The sequence below is a fragment of the Vipera ursinii genome, assembly GCF_947247035.1.
Source record: "Vipera ursinii genome assembly, chromosome: 1".
Taxonomy (NCBI): Eukaryota; Metazoa; Chordata; class Lepidosauria; order Squamata; family Viperidae; genus Vipera; species Vipera ursinii.
This window is the reverse complement of record NC_139512.1, coordinates 311,851,273-311,867,537: the sequence shown is the minus strand read 5'-3', so window position 1 is coordinate 311,867,537 and position 16,265 is coordinate 311,851,273. Positions and strand designations below refer to the sequence as shown.

The following is a 16,265-nucleotide window of genomic DNA, read 5'->3' as shown; positions in this document are numbered from 1 at the left end:
TCAGTTTATTGCATTTGGCAATTGTACTAAAAAAATCTCATTGTCAACCAATAAAATTAATTTAATTTGAAATCAAGTAAAAATTTATTTAAATTATTTTATTAAAACAAATTAATGGCAATTCTTTTATAAGAAGTTGCCTCAAACAAAATGAAATTTAAATACATTGTGCATTATGAATGCTTTCTATTGCATTCCTTAAATACCATACTTATTCTATCTTATCCCAAGAGACCTTGAGTATTTTTATGGTTATCGATGTAATAGGAAGATAAGGAAGAATGCTTTGGAAGCATAAGAATGTAATTGCGTTTCTAAATGTCCTACGGTCATGCAAAGGAATAGTGCATTACAGAGGAATCTGATTTGTGATGTGTGCCATGTGTTCAAGTAATGTAGCTTGAAAAATAATGGCAGTTGCATATATACATATGGCATGGTGGTTTCTTCAGTCAACAAATTATGAAGCCCACCACACCTCATAGAACTACAATATGCTACTGAGGTGCTCATCTGGATATTATATAGTATGAATAATATTTACCTTAGAACATTAGCATACTTGAACAAAACAACTGCAGTCATTTGAGATTTTATAGGCTCTTTAATTCAAGCTATCAGACTTCACACCAGGACATGACTCAATTTAGAATCCTTTTTGCACACACAAATAAAACCATATATACAACAGATGAAAGGCCCTTTGCAATGCAAAAAACGGATGTCTCTAGATCAGGCATGTCAAACTGTTGGCCCGTGGGCCAGATGTGTCAAAATGAAACCACGGCCACCCCATTGCCAGCAATGGGGGAAAAGTGCGATACATCTTGTGATGTCACATGATGTCATGAGTTTGACATGACTGCTCTAGATAGTTGAATAAATAAATTCTAGACCAGGCCTGTACATGCAGCCTACCAAGCACCCTTGGACAGAGCACAAACTTTTTTTAAAAAAAAAGTAATAAAATCACCACCACTGCCCTGAAAGTCATGTTGCCTAGTGCCTCCATGGCTTACCATGACCACATGCTCTGACCCTGTAGATGCACCTCTAGTCACCAAATATTGATTAGCTCACCAGCATTCCTTTGCAGACCACAAAGATTTTTAATTTATCAGTGTGGGCCTTTCCCTTCTACAAGTTGCACAGACCTCTTCTAGATTTTCCTCTTGCCTTTCCGAGTTAACTCCTTGGTCTGTCATTGAGCAAGAATTGACTTTGTAGGGAAGCATATTATCATTTGATGTATATTTAACATATGTTCTACCTTTATTTACCAATTATATAATATTTGTATGCAATCCATATGGTGAGGTTTGGGGCAACTTACAATAGAAAAAATATATTTTTAAAATCATAAGATTAAAAGAAAAGCAGGGCTTTTTTCTCATAGAATGCTCAGAGTGGCGTTCTGGCACCTTTTTTGCACACACACACACACACACACACACACACACACACACACACACAGGTTTTGCACAAGCTATCCTACTCCCTCTATTGGCTTTCAAAAGCCTATTGGCATTCGAAAGCCAATAGGAATTGCTGCTGAGCGTGCCAAAAGACCCGGCCAGCAAATGTTGCACCGGCAAGTTGTCTGCAGCGAAGGTGAGTTGGCAGGAAATTTGCATTCCTCCCTGCTGCCCAACTACACCATCTCAACTAGGTAAGTAAGAGAGGACAAGGAGCGGGAGGTGGGTTCTGTGGAGTCCATTTGCACTCCTTCCTTGTGCTCACCCATGTCAACCAGGCTGGTGGCCTACCCAGTGCTGGACCAGCACCACCGTCGCCTCGCCCTGTGCGCCTAAGTGGCCGCCCTGCATTGCCTGGCCCGCACCGTATCGGCTGCCTGCCTGCTCAGCCCTGCCGTATAGAGTGGGCCCCGCTGCTCCCACAGCACCAGCTGCGCCAGCTCCGGCCCCGGGGGGGCAGCCCACCACCAACACCCCTCACACCCGTGACCGCAGCAGCACATCCCCCCCCCGCCTCCTGCACCCACCAAGATGAGAGTTCTGGCACCTTTTTTTTTTTAGAAAAAAGCCCTGAGACTAGTTATACAAATGCTAAATCATGTAGCCCAGCTAAGGAGTTCAAAATGCAGGGCAGGTCTTGGCATAAGGTAGACTTGCCATTGGGCATACATATTAGCAAGATTTGAGAAGAATGCCTTGAGTCTTCAAATAATTTGTCACTTGCATCTTGGTTACTTTGCAATTGGACTATTACAAAATCCTCTATGTGGGGTTGCCCTTAAAGATCAGCCAGAAGTTGTAGCTGGTTCAAAATGTAGCAGCATGATCCATAATAGGCACATCTTGTTATATCTGTATGTCGTAACTCATAGACAGATGGCACTGGTTGCCAGTCAGCTTCTAAGTGCAATTTAAAGTGTTGGTTGTTACCTATGCTGTTCATACCATAGAACTTAATTATCCAGTTGTTTCTGCCCACCTGATATGTTCAGATAGAGTGACTGTGCTCTTGTTTGTGTGTTGTGTATATGTGAGCCTTTGAGTCAGTTTTTGACTCCTGGTGACTGCCTGGACTAGTTCCTGCAGTTTTTTTGGCAAGTTTCCCCCCAGAAATAATTTACCATCCTAGGGCTCAGAGAAAGTGATTGGTCCAAGGTTACCTAGCTGATCTTGTGTTAAGACAGGACTAACTCCACATTCTAGCCTGATGTGTTAATCACTGCACCAAACTGACTCTATCAAGGACTCTATCAAGTACTAATGGACAATGGACTTCTAGTGCCTCCACTATGCATGCAATTCCAGTTCAGCAGCAATTTTATTGCTTATTGTTATATATCTTCTTTATTTATAATGCTGTATATTAGCTTTAAAAACTGGTCACCTGTATATCTTAAATATAATTTGCTCAGATTTTTCTCTCTCTAAATTTTGCCTCAAAATATGTAAGAAATCCACCACCTTGATATGAATATTCAGAGTCTTTAATCTAGCTGTGGGTTGAGATTGCCTAAAATCTTGGATTCCATAGCTAGTGCCTAGAAAAAAGTCTAGTTTGTGTTCCTTTAAACAATAGGCAGCTCCAATGCCAGAACATGAAACTCTGCTGCCTGAAACATAAGCTTCCTCCTTCCTTGGTCACATTGCAAATAATCCCATCCCTCAGTACTCTGCATGTAAGGACCCTTCCTTAAAATGAAGCATTGTCAGACCATTTGTGCTGCTATAGCATAGAACAGGTGGTTCTCAACCTTTTCTTCACCACAGACCCCCTTTAAATACCTTTTGTGGCCACACACTACCAAGACTTAACTCAAGATTTAAATCATAATATATCTTCAAGCCTTCATGGACCCCCTGTGATGACATTAAGGCCTCCCAGGGTTCCAGGGGCCACAGGTTGAGAACCACTGGCATAGACAATATGCCAGCCTTCTCGCCCACAGTATTTCCTTCTGTGGAGAGGTCCTTCAAAACAAGACATGTTAGATATTCTGAAAAGTAGACCTGCTTTCTTCCTCACTGACCAGTCTAGAGAGATACGCTGGCTATTGCCCAACTTCAGCATTTTATATACAAAGAGCATGTGAGCTATTTAGATCATTGTTTCTCAGCCTTGGTAACTTGTGTGTGGATTTCAGCTCCCAGAATCCCTCAGCCAATATGCTTAAATATCTTAAAGTTGCCAAGGCTGAGAAACACTGATGGAGAGATCTACCCATTTCCTTCTACAAGAGAACCTTCCTCCTAGTTGACATATTAGGCTCTTCTGCCTCTGAGGACAATATGCAGCAGATGGATGTAGATGCTCTATACCAGGGGTGTCAAACTCAATTTCATTGAGGGCCGCATCAGCATTGCGGTTGCCCTCAAGGGGCTGGGTGGGCGTGGCCTACTGGGTGGGCGTGGCCTACTGGGTGGGCATGGCTAGAGTGCATATGGCCTACTGGGTGGGCGTGGCCAGCTCTACATTGTTCGCATCAAGGGTGCCTATGGGGGCCTGGGCAGGAGTGAGACAGATTTGAGGGTCTCTGGCAGAAGGAGGGTCCCTGGGCCAGGGCCAAGGCAGAAGGGGCCGTTCCCTCACTGTTTCCAGGATGGCTTCGCGGGCCACAGGAAACCACTTCACGGGCCGGATCCGGCCCCCGGGCCTTGTGTTTGACATGTCTGCTCTATACAGATAGTTGTGAGTGCATTCACTGTAATGGATGGTTTGGGCCCTGCTCTTTCTAATCTCCTGTTTGAATACAAAATGTGTCTCATGGGAGGGCAGGCACTGACTTGGAAAGTTGTCTATGACTTATAAGTGAAAGTTGCAACATATGATAGACATATATCTGTCTGTCAGGCATCAATATATATAAAAAAATAGTTAAGCAATAATTTTACTGCCTTGTCACATCATATTCCGGAGAGATTAAATAATTCATCTTCTTAATTTTTATCTCACTATGACATACTATGTAAGTTTTATTGGAAATCTTATAAAGGTATCGTAGATCAAGTATCAAATGAGAAAAGTAGCACATGGGTCCTATTGTTACCTCGTCAAATGTTTATTAAGGAAGTTGGAACACTGATTTACTGCAGTATAGCAATTCTGCTTGTCATTTCATTTTCAACATACATTAATAGTTTAAGTTTGGGAATAAAACCAATCTATGAATAGTGTGATGCTTTTGTCTGTAGAATAATTTGTCTAAGTATGTATTTTCAATATCACTTATGATTTCAGAAAGAAAATTTGATATAGCTTTATAGACTCTGGAATAATAAATTAAGTCTGTACATAATAATATTGAAATGTTTCAGTCTCCTGGTTATACTCAGTTAAAAAATTATGCTTTTTTACATTACTTTTGATTTTACTTTAAGTAGTCTTGTATGGGGCTGGTGAGGTTTGTATATAATAATTTCATTGTTTTCTGATAGTCAAGGGAATATCTAAAGAGATGGCTATACCTATGCCATGTGCTCTTTACCCTTTTGGTTGGAAGCCTGAGAAAGACAGATAGCATGTTCTTAAGACTCTACTGTTGAGTCAAACACACCGCTGAAATCAGCTGAAAGAGAACTTCAAGAAGGCAGACAGATAACAACCTAAAGGAACTGTATAGAGGGACATCTTATTGATGGTATTCTCTGATTTCTTTTATGTATTTAACAACAGCTAGTAGCACTATTTCTCACAACCAGAAGCATCACATTGTCAAACGTGACTGATCTTGGGGGGGCGGGGGCAGGGGGGAACGCAGGGTAGCAAAATGATGTTGGATGTAGTTAAAACCGCCAGGAAATGCCCGGGTTATAAATTGGATTAGGTAACTCATGTCCCATTAGGATATTTTTCAAAGCCATTTCCTTACCTAAACAGAGAAACAGAATGACTGCAGGCAGGAAAAAAAGCAGTGGGAATGGGAGCAATTTCCAGATTCCCCATTGACTTTCCTTGTGGGAAGTTGGCAGGGAGCTTCAAAATTTTCCTTCCTTCCTCCTTCCTGTCTATTGTTACCTCCTTTTCTTTCCTCTCCCCATTCCTTCCTCATGGTTCCTCTCTTCTTCCCTCCCTCCCTCCCTCCCTCCCTCCCTATCTATCTATTTATTTATTTATTTATTTATTTATTTATTTATTTATTTCTCAGTCTTCTGTATTTGAATGAATGCTCTTAAATAAAACAAAAACCAAGCAGACAAAAATCAGGGCTTCTCTTGTTTGTGAAAAAATGCCTAGTTTAAAACAAACTATATTATTTAATTTCATATGCTGTTGTATGTGTACAAATTAGCAGATATCCAGTGGTCATGGATGCTGTGGATTCCCGCTTTCTGGCCTTTTTTTTTTTATTATTATAATGTGTCTTTGTGACTTGATATCTTATTTTGGTTTCCCCTAAATGGAAATGCCTCTTTGCAAAGGTCTGTTAATAGTAGATATTTTCAGTTATATACTTTATATATTTTATTTATTTTTAACTGATTATTAGATTTGTATGCCACTGCTCAGAATCTATTATGATTATATATCTTTAGCCCCAGTAAACAAACAATTAAGCAGATAAATTCATTTCTATTCAAAGAGCTGTGCTAAGCATTTGCCGATAATTCTGTAAGTCTTTGTGATGCATCTTACTTTGGCATAAGGTGTGACAAACAGTGGAGATTTAGTTTGCATTTAATGCTATAAATATGGCTTATAGTTTCCCCCTATTCATTTATTTATGTATTTCCATTACGTTATGCACCATTAGGAATGAAAGATTCTGGAAATTAATACTAGGAGCAGATTCTTCACTATTGTGATGACTTAAAATGGTTGCAAACACTGTTTTTGCTTCTAGGGCTGTGAGTCCCAAATGAGCATGTCAGAGGCATCCTGCAGTGAAAGTATCTCCTCTTGTCAATCTTTGGCACATGGCTCAGCTCCCGAAATCCTCATCGGATTGCTTTATAATGCCACAACTGGAAGACTAGCAGCAGAAGTGATAAAAGGCAGCCACTTCAAAAACTTGGCAGCAAACAGACCACCCAGTGAGTAGAATATATATATTATTTCATCTTAATACTTCTGCACTTGGGGGGATTTCACTGGTAGGGACTTCAGTCCTATCATTTAGCCTTACCCAGTCAAACTGAAATAGTATAATAATCAGCTAATCTCTTTCATGTTTTCATTGGGGAAATGGCAGTAATCTAAAATTCTAAATATTGGTTGCGATTCAACAAGATCCTTTTAATTTTTTATGATTGACTGGCTAATAAATTGCCTTTATCTTAATGATTAACTACTAAACTATTAATGTCTCACATAACAAAGCCATTATAGAAAATTATAATGTATTTTAAAAATTGTGTGCTGATAAATGTTTATGTAGATGGGTTGCCGTCCCTGTGGTTAATAATACTAAAATAATATGTTATAAATCTGTGGGAATTTGATAGCGGCATGTCGTAATATACATTTGATATTCTCTGTGGTGATTAAAAGAACTATTTATTCTTCATTCCAAGTAAATATGCATGATGGTCATGTATATTTCTGTGGTGTATATTTTTCAAGAATAAAATTAAATAATGTAGTAAGATGGCTTCAGCTAAATACAAATATATTTACAATTGGCATAAATGATTTAACTATTTGTACATTTCTAATGACCAGATTCTGCAAAATGGAATCAAAATTACATCTGAAATCTGGACCCAAATCCAGTTCCTACAAAAGTCTATAAAACTACAAAACTGTCTAGCTATGTCTACAAAAGTTCACTAAAAAGTACAATTAAACAAGACCAACATTTATTTAGGAAACTTATATGACTTCTTATATCTTTTATAATAATATAATCCTAGGTACTTACGATAATATTAAATAAAAATAATATAAGTAAAACTAACTGAATCCCACAATACACACGATTAGCCTAGTCATGGTTTGGCAATATCATATAAACTCTTCATACTCTTCATGTCCTTAGATTTGCTGAGGTTCCATCTACCCTCTAGTCAAAAGCCTGGGTGAAGAGCCAGGTCTTCATAGCCCTCTGGAAGAAGAATAGGGTGGGGACCGTCTGAATCTCAGAGGGAAGGCTGTTCAGTCTCAGAAAGCAGCCACAGAAAAGATACATCACAGTTTTTATCATGCCTGCAGATAGGCATTTTTCAGATGACCAGGTCCCTTCTCAGAAACACAATGAGACCAAAGGGAGCACTTGACACGATGCCCTTATAATATTGATATCTGTTAACTATTGCTTATTCCTTCTGATAACAAATAATTAAATAATTTATTTTTAATCTATAGTAAAGGACCAAGAAAATTATACTAATAATATACATGAAATGATATGAACACGACAGGGTGCTATTTACTGAAAGAAACATACGGTTGTATTTTAAGGTTCCTACAAGTTGTTATAAAGAGCAGCTAAATCCTGTATAAAAGTGGCACTCTTTTTAGCTTTCTGATGTTATGCTTATATTTATTTATTTATTTATTTATTTATTTATTTATTTATTTATTTATTTATTTTATTATATTTGTATACCGCCCTTCTCCCGAAGGACTCAGGGCGGTGAACAGGGCAATACATGTTAAAAAACAAGAATACAAAAGTTAAAAAAGATTAAACAAGATGCCCAAAAACTATAACAATGTTAAGTTAAAATACATGAAAAACAATAAAACCCAAACCCATCACCCATCAGGCCAGGCCGGCTTGTTCGAACAGGTAAGTCTTTAGATCGCGCCGGAAGGAGCGAAGGTCGGGCGCCATCCAGAGCTTAACCGGAAGATGGTTCCATAAATCCGGCATGCCCACAGAGAATGCCCTCCCCCTGGGGGCCACCAGTCGACATTTTTTGACCGGTGGCACCCTGAGGAGGCCCTCACTGTGGGAGCGCACTGGGCGGAGGGAAGTTGATGCCGGCCGCAGGTGCTCCCTGAGGTATTCCGGACCCATGCCATGAAGGGCTTTGTAGGTCATTACCAGCACCTTGAATCTCACCCGGAAGACAACTGGGAGCCAATGCAGCTCACGGAGCAGGGGTGTAACATGGGAGTATCGGGAGACTCCCAACACAACTCTCGCGGCTGCATTCTGTACCAGTTGGAGCCTCCGAGTGGTCCTCAAGGGCAGCCCCATGTAGAGAGCGTTGCAGTAGTCCAAATGAGAGGTCATGAGCACGTGAGTGACCGTACGCAAGGCATCCCGGTCTAGATAGGGCCGCAACTGGTGTACCAGGTGAACCTGGGCGAAGCCCCCCCTAGTCACATTTACTATATGGTCTTCTAAAGAAAGCTGTGAATCTAGGAGGACTCCCAAGTTGCGAGCCCTATCTACGGGGGGTAATAACTCACCCCCCATAGAAAGAGATGGAATATTCTGAATATCCCGAGATGCCGGTACGCACAGCCACTCAGTCTTGTCAGGGTTGAGTCGAAGCCTGTTCCTCCCCATCCAGACCTGAACCGCCTCCAGGCAACGGGACATCACGTCGAGGGCATCACTGGGGTGGTTTGGGGTCAAAATGAAAAGCTGGGTATCATCCGCATACTGATGATACCCAACTCCAAAACCACGAATGATCTCACCCAGTGGCTTCATATAGATGTTGAACAGGAGAGGCGAGAGGACCGACCCCTGAGGAACTCCACAAGCGAGAGGCCTCGAGGTTGACCTCTGTCCCCCTGCCAACACCGACTGTGAACGTCCCAGGAGATAGGAGGAGAACCACTGAAGAACCGTGCCTCCCACTCCCAATCCCCTGAGACGCCGCAGCAGGATACCATGGTTGATGGTATCGAAAGCCGCTGAGAGGTCTAATAGGACTAGGACAGAGGAATATCCCCTGTCCCAAGCCCTCCAGAGATCATTCACCAATGCTCAAGGTATAATAACGTTTTAGTTATTTGTAAATCACTTGTGCGCTTTTGATCACTCTAGGTGTTGCTCGAATTATATGGTTAGCAACATCATTACATTTCATGTTAGATGTGGAGAAGCCCATTTTTCATCTCAGCCAGAATTAATAAAGAAGGAAGTCTAAATATCTCATTTCCCAGCCATGATCAAAACCCAAAACTTATCATGCTAAAATTACTTAGCATAAGGAAGTCCTCATTTGCACTCATGGTTTACCTCTCCCCCACTTAGAAATTATTGCAGAGTAGGGATCAATTTCCATTCAGGTTATTAATGGAAGCATTATGGTCCTACTGAAAATCTCTCCTCCATAGTTATTACTACATTTTAAAAAATCTTGTTGAGTCTGCCAAGTACAGAATTTGTAGAAGATGCTTCCTGTTTCTTACACTCCTTATTTCTAATCAAAACATCCTTAGAATTTCTGAATGTCTCTTACGTGCTAGATTGCAGATAGGTGTCTAGAAGACATACAAAAGTATAACACAAGGGTTTTCAAACTTGGCCCTTTTATGACTTGTGGACTTCAACTCACAGAATTTCTGGAGATGCTGAAAATCTGTGTTTAGAAGCAGTCTAAACAACAGTAGACAGGCTTAGTGAGAGAATTGTATCAGAAGTGTCTGAAATAAATTATCTCTCTCTTTTCTGCTTCACCATACAGGCATGCCTGGTCAACTAGTATTCAGGCCAGTCCAAGTTCCCTGAGTCAGAGAGATATGTAGAGCTTATACAGAGGGAAAATATAGTGGCATTAAAAACATCAACAATGCAGAAATTATTGTTGCTCAAAGCTGTATGGCCCTGGAGTACACTGCCTAGGACCCACAAAAAGTATACATGTACCCATCTTAAATGGCCAATAGATCCTGAATTGATAGAACTCCTAGAGGTCATCTGACAGCACAACTGACAAAAGGTTTATTAAAATATATCAGACTGTGACTGTAGTAAAATTGTCTGTTGACTGCTTAAAAGATTAGTTTAACGCCAAAATCAGCAAAGGATGAAATGGCAGAGAAGAGAGAGTGCTGAGGAATGTCCACACCATTTTTAGATGAAAGCAGAAAATGATCTTTGTTGCAAAATCAATAAAAACCTATTTTGATATTCTTGATAGTGCTAAAAAATGCTTGTTTTTTTATTTTCCATTTCATGTGGACTCATACTCTAGTTTAGGGGATCTTGTGCACGTCATAGGGCATAATCTGTTTATTAATTATTGTTTATTTAGTGCTATCCCAATGTTACAATTTGAATTGGAAATTTAAACTTATGAGAAGCTCTCTATGTGCACTGAAGAAACCATGTAGCTTTGAATTATTTTTTAAAACTTTGATCTAATAAACTTGCATTTTAGCCTAAATCATTTTCTCAGATGGAAGATGCAGCAAAGTAGCATTAAATGAATAAAGTAGCCAGCTAAGTTAATTTTATCAGATTTCATTATTTTGTTTACAGTACACACAGAATGCCTTTCAACAATCATTTATTTTATTGTAATTTTGTAATTCTATTGAACTTCCCTAGTCTGAGTTCATTTAATTAATCCTTACTTAGAAAGCTGGAGTTTGCATGAAAAAGAGGAAGGTCTGCTAAAGAACATATTTGATTTCTAGTTCGTAGCCTGATCTTTTGCATGAATCTCTATGAGCTTGTGTTTTAAACCCAACAGAAATTACTATTAAGATACTACATTATTTTAAACCGTGTAATTTTTTTTGTTAAAGATTACACAGTGAACATAACAAAATTCATTCATTAATCTACCTGCCCATCCTTTTGCTCGATCCTTTTCTCTAAAACTGATTTGCTAAGATGCTGTTTTCTTTCACTCTGGTGAATAGTGTTTCCTCTTAAACTTTAACCTTTTATCCTGTGTCACCCAACTATTGACATCTGGTCATTATTTCTTTTACTGCTTTCCACCCCACCCCGTTGTCAGATGGACTGTTCTGTTGTCTAAAACACTTGATAGGTGGACAGGTTTATATAATACGAGGTGAGTTCCTGTGGAGGCTAATTAGATGTTGTCTTTTTCATGCAAAAGAAATCTGCCAGCTTCAAAGCTCTCCACCACTTTCTACCATGTTGGTTTCTGATGATGTACAATAATTATTTCACTGTTATAATGGAGACAGAGCTGATCTCTGACTATGGATGGTGGTATTTCAAAGATTTATAAAATAAACATGTGAATAAATGTCTGGACATTTAATTTCATTATTGCATTTCTTTTTCTAAACAATCCAAATTTCTTTCTTAAAAAATTCAAATTCATGCATTTACTAAAATAAATAAAACACAGAAAATCTTTCTGTTTTTAAATACAAACAAATTGATGTACGTACTCAGTTCAATAATTATGACTGTATTTTCCCAGGCAAAGTGTTTCCACACAACAGTAACAATTAAAGTTTTGAATATAAATGCTATTTCACTGAATTCATATTCACGGTCTAGTAGCTCCAGTGCACACATGGAGCTTCAGACAGAGAGGGGGGTTGGCTTCCTTTTCCTTTGTGGGTATGGAATGTATCTTCTGTGCATCTAGGATTTTTTATTGTACTCTGAATATTTTAACTATCATATTTATTAAATTTATTTTATACTGCTTCCTATACAAAAACATTGCAAAGATTTTATACTTGAATAGTATGGCATGACATGCTATTCATTAAAATTAGTACAAAAGAATTATGTACTAATTACTTATTGCACCACATATCTGCATGCAAAAATCATGCATGGCTTTATTCACATGAGTAAATATACACTTTTATGTGGGTAATTTTATATTTTGGCACTTTAATTGTACAAAATCCAATAAAAATCTTGACGAGAAACCACATCCATGCAGAGAGATTTTTAAGCAAACATTTCATCATGAACACTGTGATGTTATCACTGCACTCCAATCCCATTCTTTTACATGTAATTTCTTTTTTCATGTCATTATACACCTATTTATATGATCTAAATACTCTGATATGCTTTACAGTGCTGTGCCAGTTGTAGCTTGCTAAGTGCTAATGCTATATGTGTCTGCTTGGTGCAAATGAGCAAGGGATAATAGTAGGATTATGAGGTATACCTCTAAGTCAATTTATTATGAGAGAATAAGTACAGTTAAGTAAAAGTCACAATGAAATATTTTTCTCTGTCACATTATTAGGTTTAGTCAATTGTTCAAATCCAACATGGTATACATCATAATCTTAAAGATAGTCTGATATAGTGGGTGAAATGGTTTGTCCAATACAACTCATGTATCAAATTGTCTATTTTGTAGATACATTTGTTAAGCTGACATTGCTGAATTCCATGGGTCAAGAGATGTCCAAATGCAAGACATCCATCCGAAGAGGGCAGCCAAATCCAGTCTACAAGGAGACCTTTATTTTTCAAGTGGCACTTTTTCAGCTTTCTGATGTTACACTTATATTATCTGTGTATAACAAACGCAGCATGAAGCGAAAGGAAATGATAGGCTGGATTTCTTTAGGTTTGAACAGTTCTGGTGAAGAGGAGCTGAACCATTGGACTGAGATGAAAGAATCCAAAGGACAACAAATATGTAGGTGGCACTCTTTATTAGAATCTTAACGTAGAATTGAAGCTCAACTGAATGTCAACGTACAATAAGATTGTTGTTTTCATACAGCTAAGAGACTCTTACAGAAATTACAAGCTTTTGTATTTCAGATTAACATTCCTCTTAAAAAATGCACAAAATGCTGTGAAGAAGTATAAACATTCACATTTTCATTTAATATTACTGATTTTTTTTAAGCACCAGATACAGAAGACAGAAACCACTAGTCTTTATCATGAAACATTTAGGATTCTCTCACCTATTCTTATTTTGGTTAACATGCAACTTTTATGTAAATCCTTTATTTGTATGAAATTCTCTGATGGTTTTATTTTCTTCTGGTAGTGTTATGCTCTGTGTTGTAGATGATCTATCAAGAAGATCTAGAGGTGGAAAGAAGTATGATTAAATGGTAAAAGAAAGCTCAACAATAGGAGAGAAATATTGTAGGTTTGCAATAGTATTTTTTTTTTCATTCTTGGTGATTTAACATTTCGGACAGTGTACATCTGAAGAGTTGCTATGCAAGAGAGGCTAGATACTGATTACTTATGAGATTCTCTGTGGTGTCTGCTTTAAACATAATTTTTTTTCCAGAGAGCTGAAATTGTTTTGAAAGAGAATTACCATTTATGGTGTAAAGATACATAACTTTCACTGTTGATAAATAGGCTTTTGTATTATTTCAAAAGTTGTAAAACCTGTTTGACCAGACTGTAGGTCTCACCTCTTAAAAATTACTGGGATGGTGTCTTCAGTTTAACATATCTATGATGCAGGATTATTCATTGTGTGCCTTCTTTGGATCTTAATGAAATAGGACCCAGTGTAAGCACTGAGCACTTTTCAATTTTCTGATTCCTCATTTGCCAGCTGGAAAGCACAGGATCCAAAGATTTGCACAAGGGAGCTTTGGATATGTGATTTTGAAAAGCAGAATTCTTTTCTTTGAAACTGTGCTTCCACATAGATGTTTCTAATGGTACTAATCAAAAGATATTATGTGACTGTTCCACCTTTCCTTAATAAAATTTCTATGCTCATAAAAAAAAGAGAAGCTGAGGAAAAAACATGGAGGTTTACAAGTAGAAGACGATAATATATAATTTCTCCACAAAACGCAGTAGGGCAAACCAGTGTGATGTGGTGGGAGGTCTACTTTTTAAAGGAAAAATGTAAAACAATTCACTGGGCACCCAGAAGTTCCTGGACTTAAGTAAAGTGGTCCCTTCACCCTGTAAACCGCCCTGAGTCCTCAGGGAAAGGGCGGTATATAAATAAAATAAATAAATAATAATAATTATAAGAGGCTTGGAGAAGCTGATGACAACTTGCAGGCAGTTTCTGTCATGGATCTCTCAGTGAGAGATGCTTTAAGTAAGAATTTCACTCATAGATGCTTTTTAATTAAGGTATTTGGTCTTTATATGAAATATGGTTATTGGCAGTTCAGAATCCAAGAAATACATAAATATTTTTTAAAACAGAAAGTTTTAAAAATTCAATGATGATAACATTTTGGAATTATAATATCTGAGTAATTTTAAATAATGACTTAATCCCAGCAGTTAATTCACTTTCTTTCTCTCACGCACATGCAAACAAACTTGAAAAAGACAGTTTCATGAATTACAATAGTTGATATATCCAAGAAAGTGTTGTTGTTGTTATTAGTTGCGAAGTCATGTCCAACCCATCACGACCCCATGGACAACATGGGGCCTTCCAGGCCTTCCTGTCTTGTACCATCTTCTGGTAGAGGACTGGTAGAGGACAGCTCATGGACAGTACCAAAAGGCAAAAACAAAGTATTATACGCTTATTTATTCAAGAATTCTTGCAATAAATGATTTCACCTCTTTCTTTCCAACGATCGCAAGATTTCAGTTATACTGAAGGTTAAGACACTGCTTGCCATGAATATAGTGTTGAGATCATGATAAAAGAAAGTACAGCTTGAAAACACTTACAATGTCCATGGAATCTATATTGGTTGTAAACATAGCCAGAGCTGATGAATTCTATTCAAGTGCTAGCTTTGGCTCTAGAGAAGCTGAAAAAAAGAAGGATCAATGCATTTTTTTAATACTAAAAGTAGACTGATTAAATACATGTTTAATACTCTTACCCACAATAATACTGAATGCTGCTATGTTTGAGATCAAAGACATTGCAGACTTGCATGAATGGATTCAAATCCATCACATGAAGGATGTGTAACGTTCCCAGTTTCAAAAATTTTAACAACCTCCTTAAAATTTCTCAGCCGTAGTCTTAAAATTGTTATTCAGTGCCTTTCATGTTCCACCACTTAAATTTGTAACTATAAAGTGATGCTAAATTGATTGATTTTAAAGGTTTATCAAATGATTTTTTCCTGTGTTGCATGAAATGTATAGCACAAGAAATGTAATTTTGTTAATAAACACTGTTCAGGATCTTTTGCAAACTTAAATATGAATAATAGTACAATTTATTGTATTATTTTCAGTTCTAAATCTTGTTAATTTGCCTTTATACAAGCCTTGCTTTGTATTTTGAAAATCCTTACTTAGTTGCATTTTGGTTAAAAGTTAAATATTTAGATTTTATTTATAGATTTTAGCCTCAATTCCAAACTTGCTTACCATAAAATATGTACTAGAGCTTATTTCTGAAATGCATGTTTAGAATTAAGACTTGCAACATCACAGTGCCTTGAAGAATGGATAAAGTATTTTTAAAGAAGAAAGAATGATGAAAAACTGTGATTATGATCCAGGAAATTCCTGATTCTGGAAGTTTCTTAATCTGAATTGTTCCTCTATATTTTTTTTCTTTTTAAAATATAGTCTATCATAGACACATCTAATGAACTACTTTGTTGGAAAGCAAGATAGATGTGGAGCAATTAATATATATATATATATTATATATATACAGTATTTGTTTTTCTGCCACTGTCATGTCAATACTTTTGTCTTAATTTTGAAATGGTATACACCTTGCTTGAATATTACAATGTACACATAAATAATGTTTGATGGCCTTGTAAACATAATAAACCTTTGAGTTGGCATAAAACATTGGATGGGTACGGGAAATGGAAAACATCTATTACTTTCTATAGGATTATGCTATAAAACAGCTTAAAGTTTCCCACAAGGTATTTTTAAACATTGGGCAGACCTAGTGAATTCAAAACTCCAAAAATTACATTAAATCAAAGCAGTACAGCATTGTATAGATGTGATCTTTTTTATTGCTTTCATTACTGAGGTTTATTTGTTATGCATT

At 37.5% G+C, this 16,265-nt stretch overlaps 1 protein-coding gene across 1 annotated transcript in view; it reads left to right on the top strand.

The window, feature by feature from the left end:
- Nucleotides 1-13,080, top strand: part of SYT14 (synaptotagmin 14) — a gene marked incomplete at its 5' end in the record, with an annotated part of 69,061 nt that extends 55,981 nt beyond the window's left edge. The window contains 2 exons of the mRNA XM_083379518.1: nucleotides 6,314-6,503; nucleotides 12,687-13,080. Of these exons, the coding sequence (XP_083235644.1) occupies nucleotides 6,314-6,503; nucleotides 12,687-13,000 (504 nt within the window). The 3' untranslated portion in view covers nucleotides 13,001-13,080. The remainder of the gene's footprint in view (nucleotides 1-6,313; nucleotides 6,504-12,686) is intronic.
- Nucleotides 13,081-16,265: the final 3,185 nt, after the last annotated feature.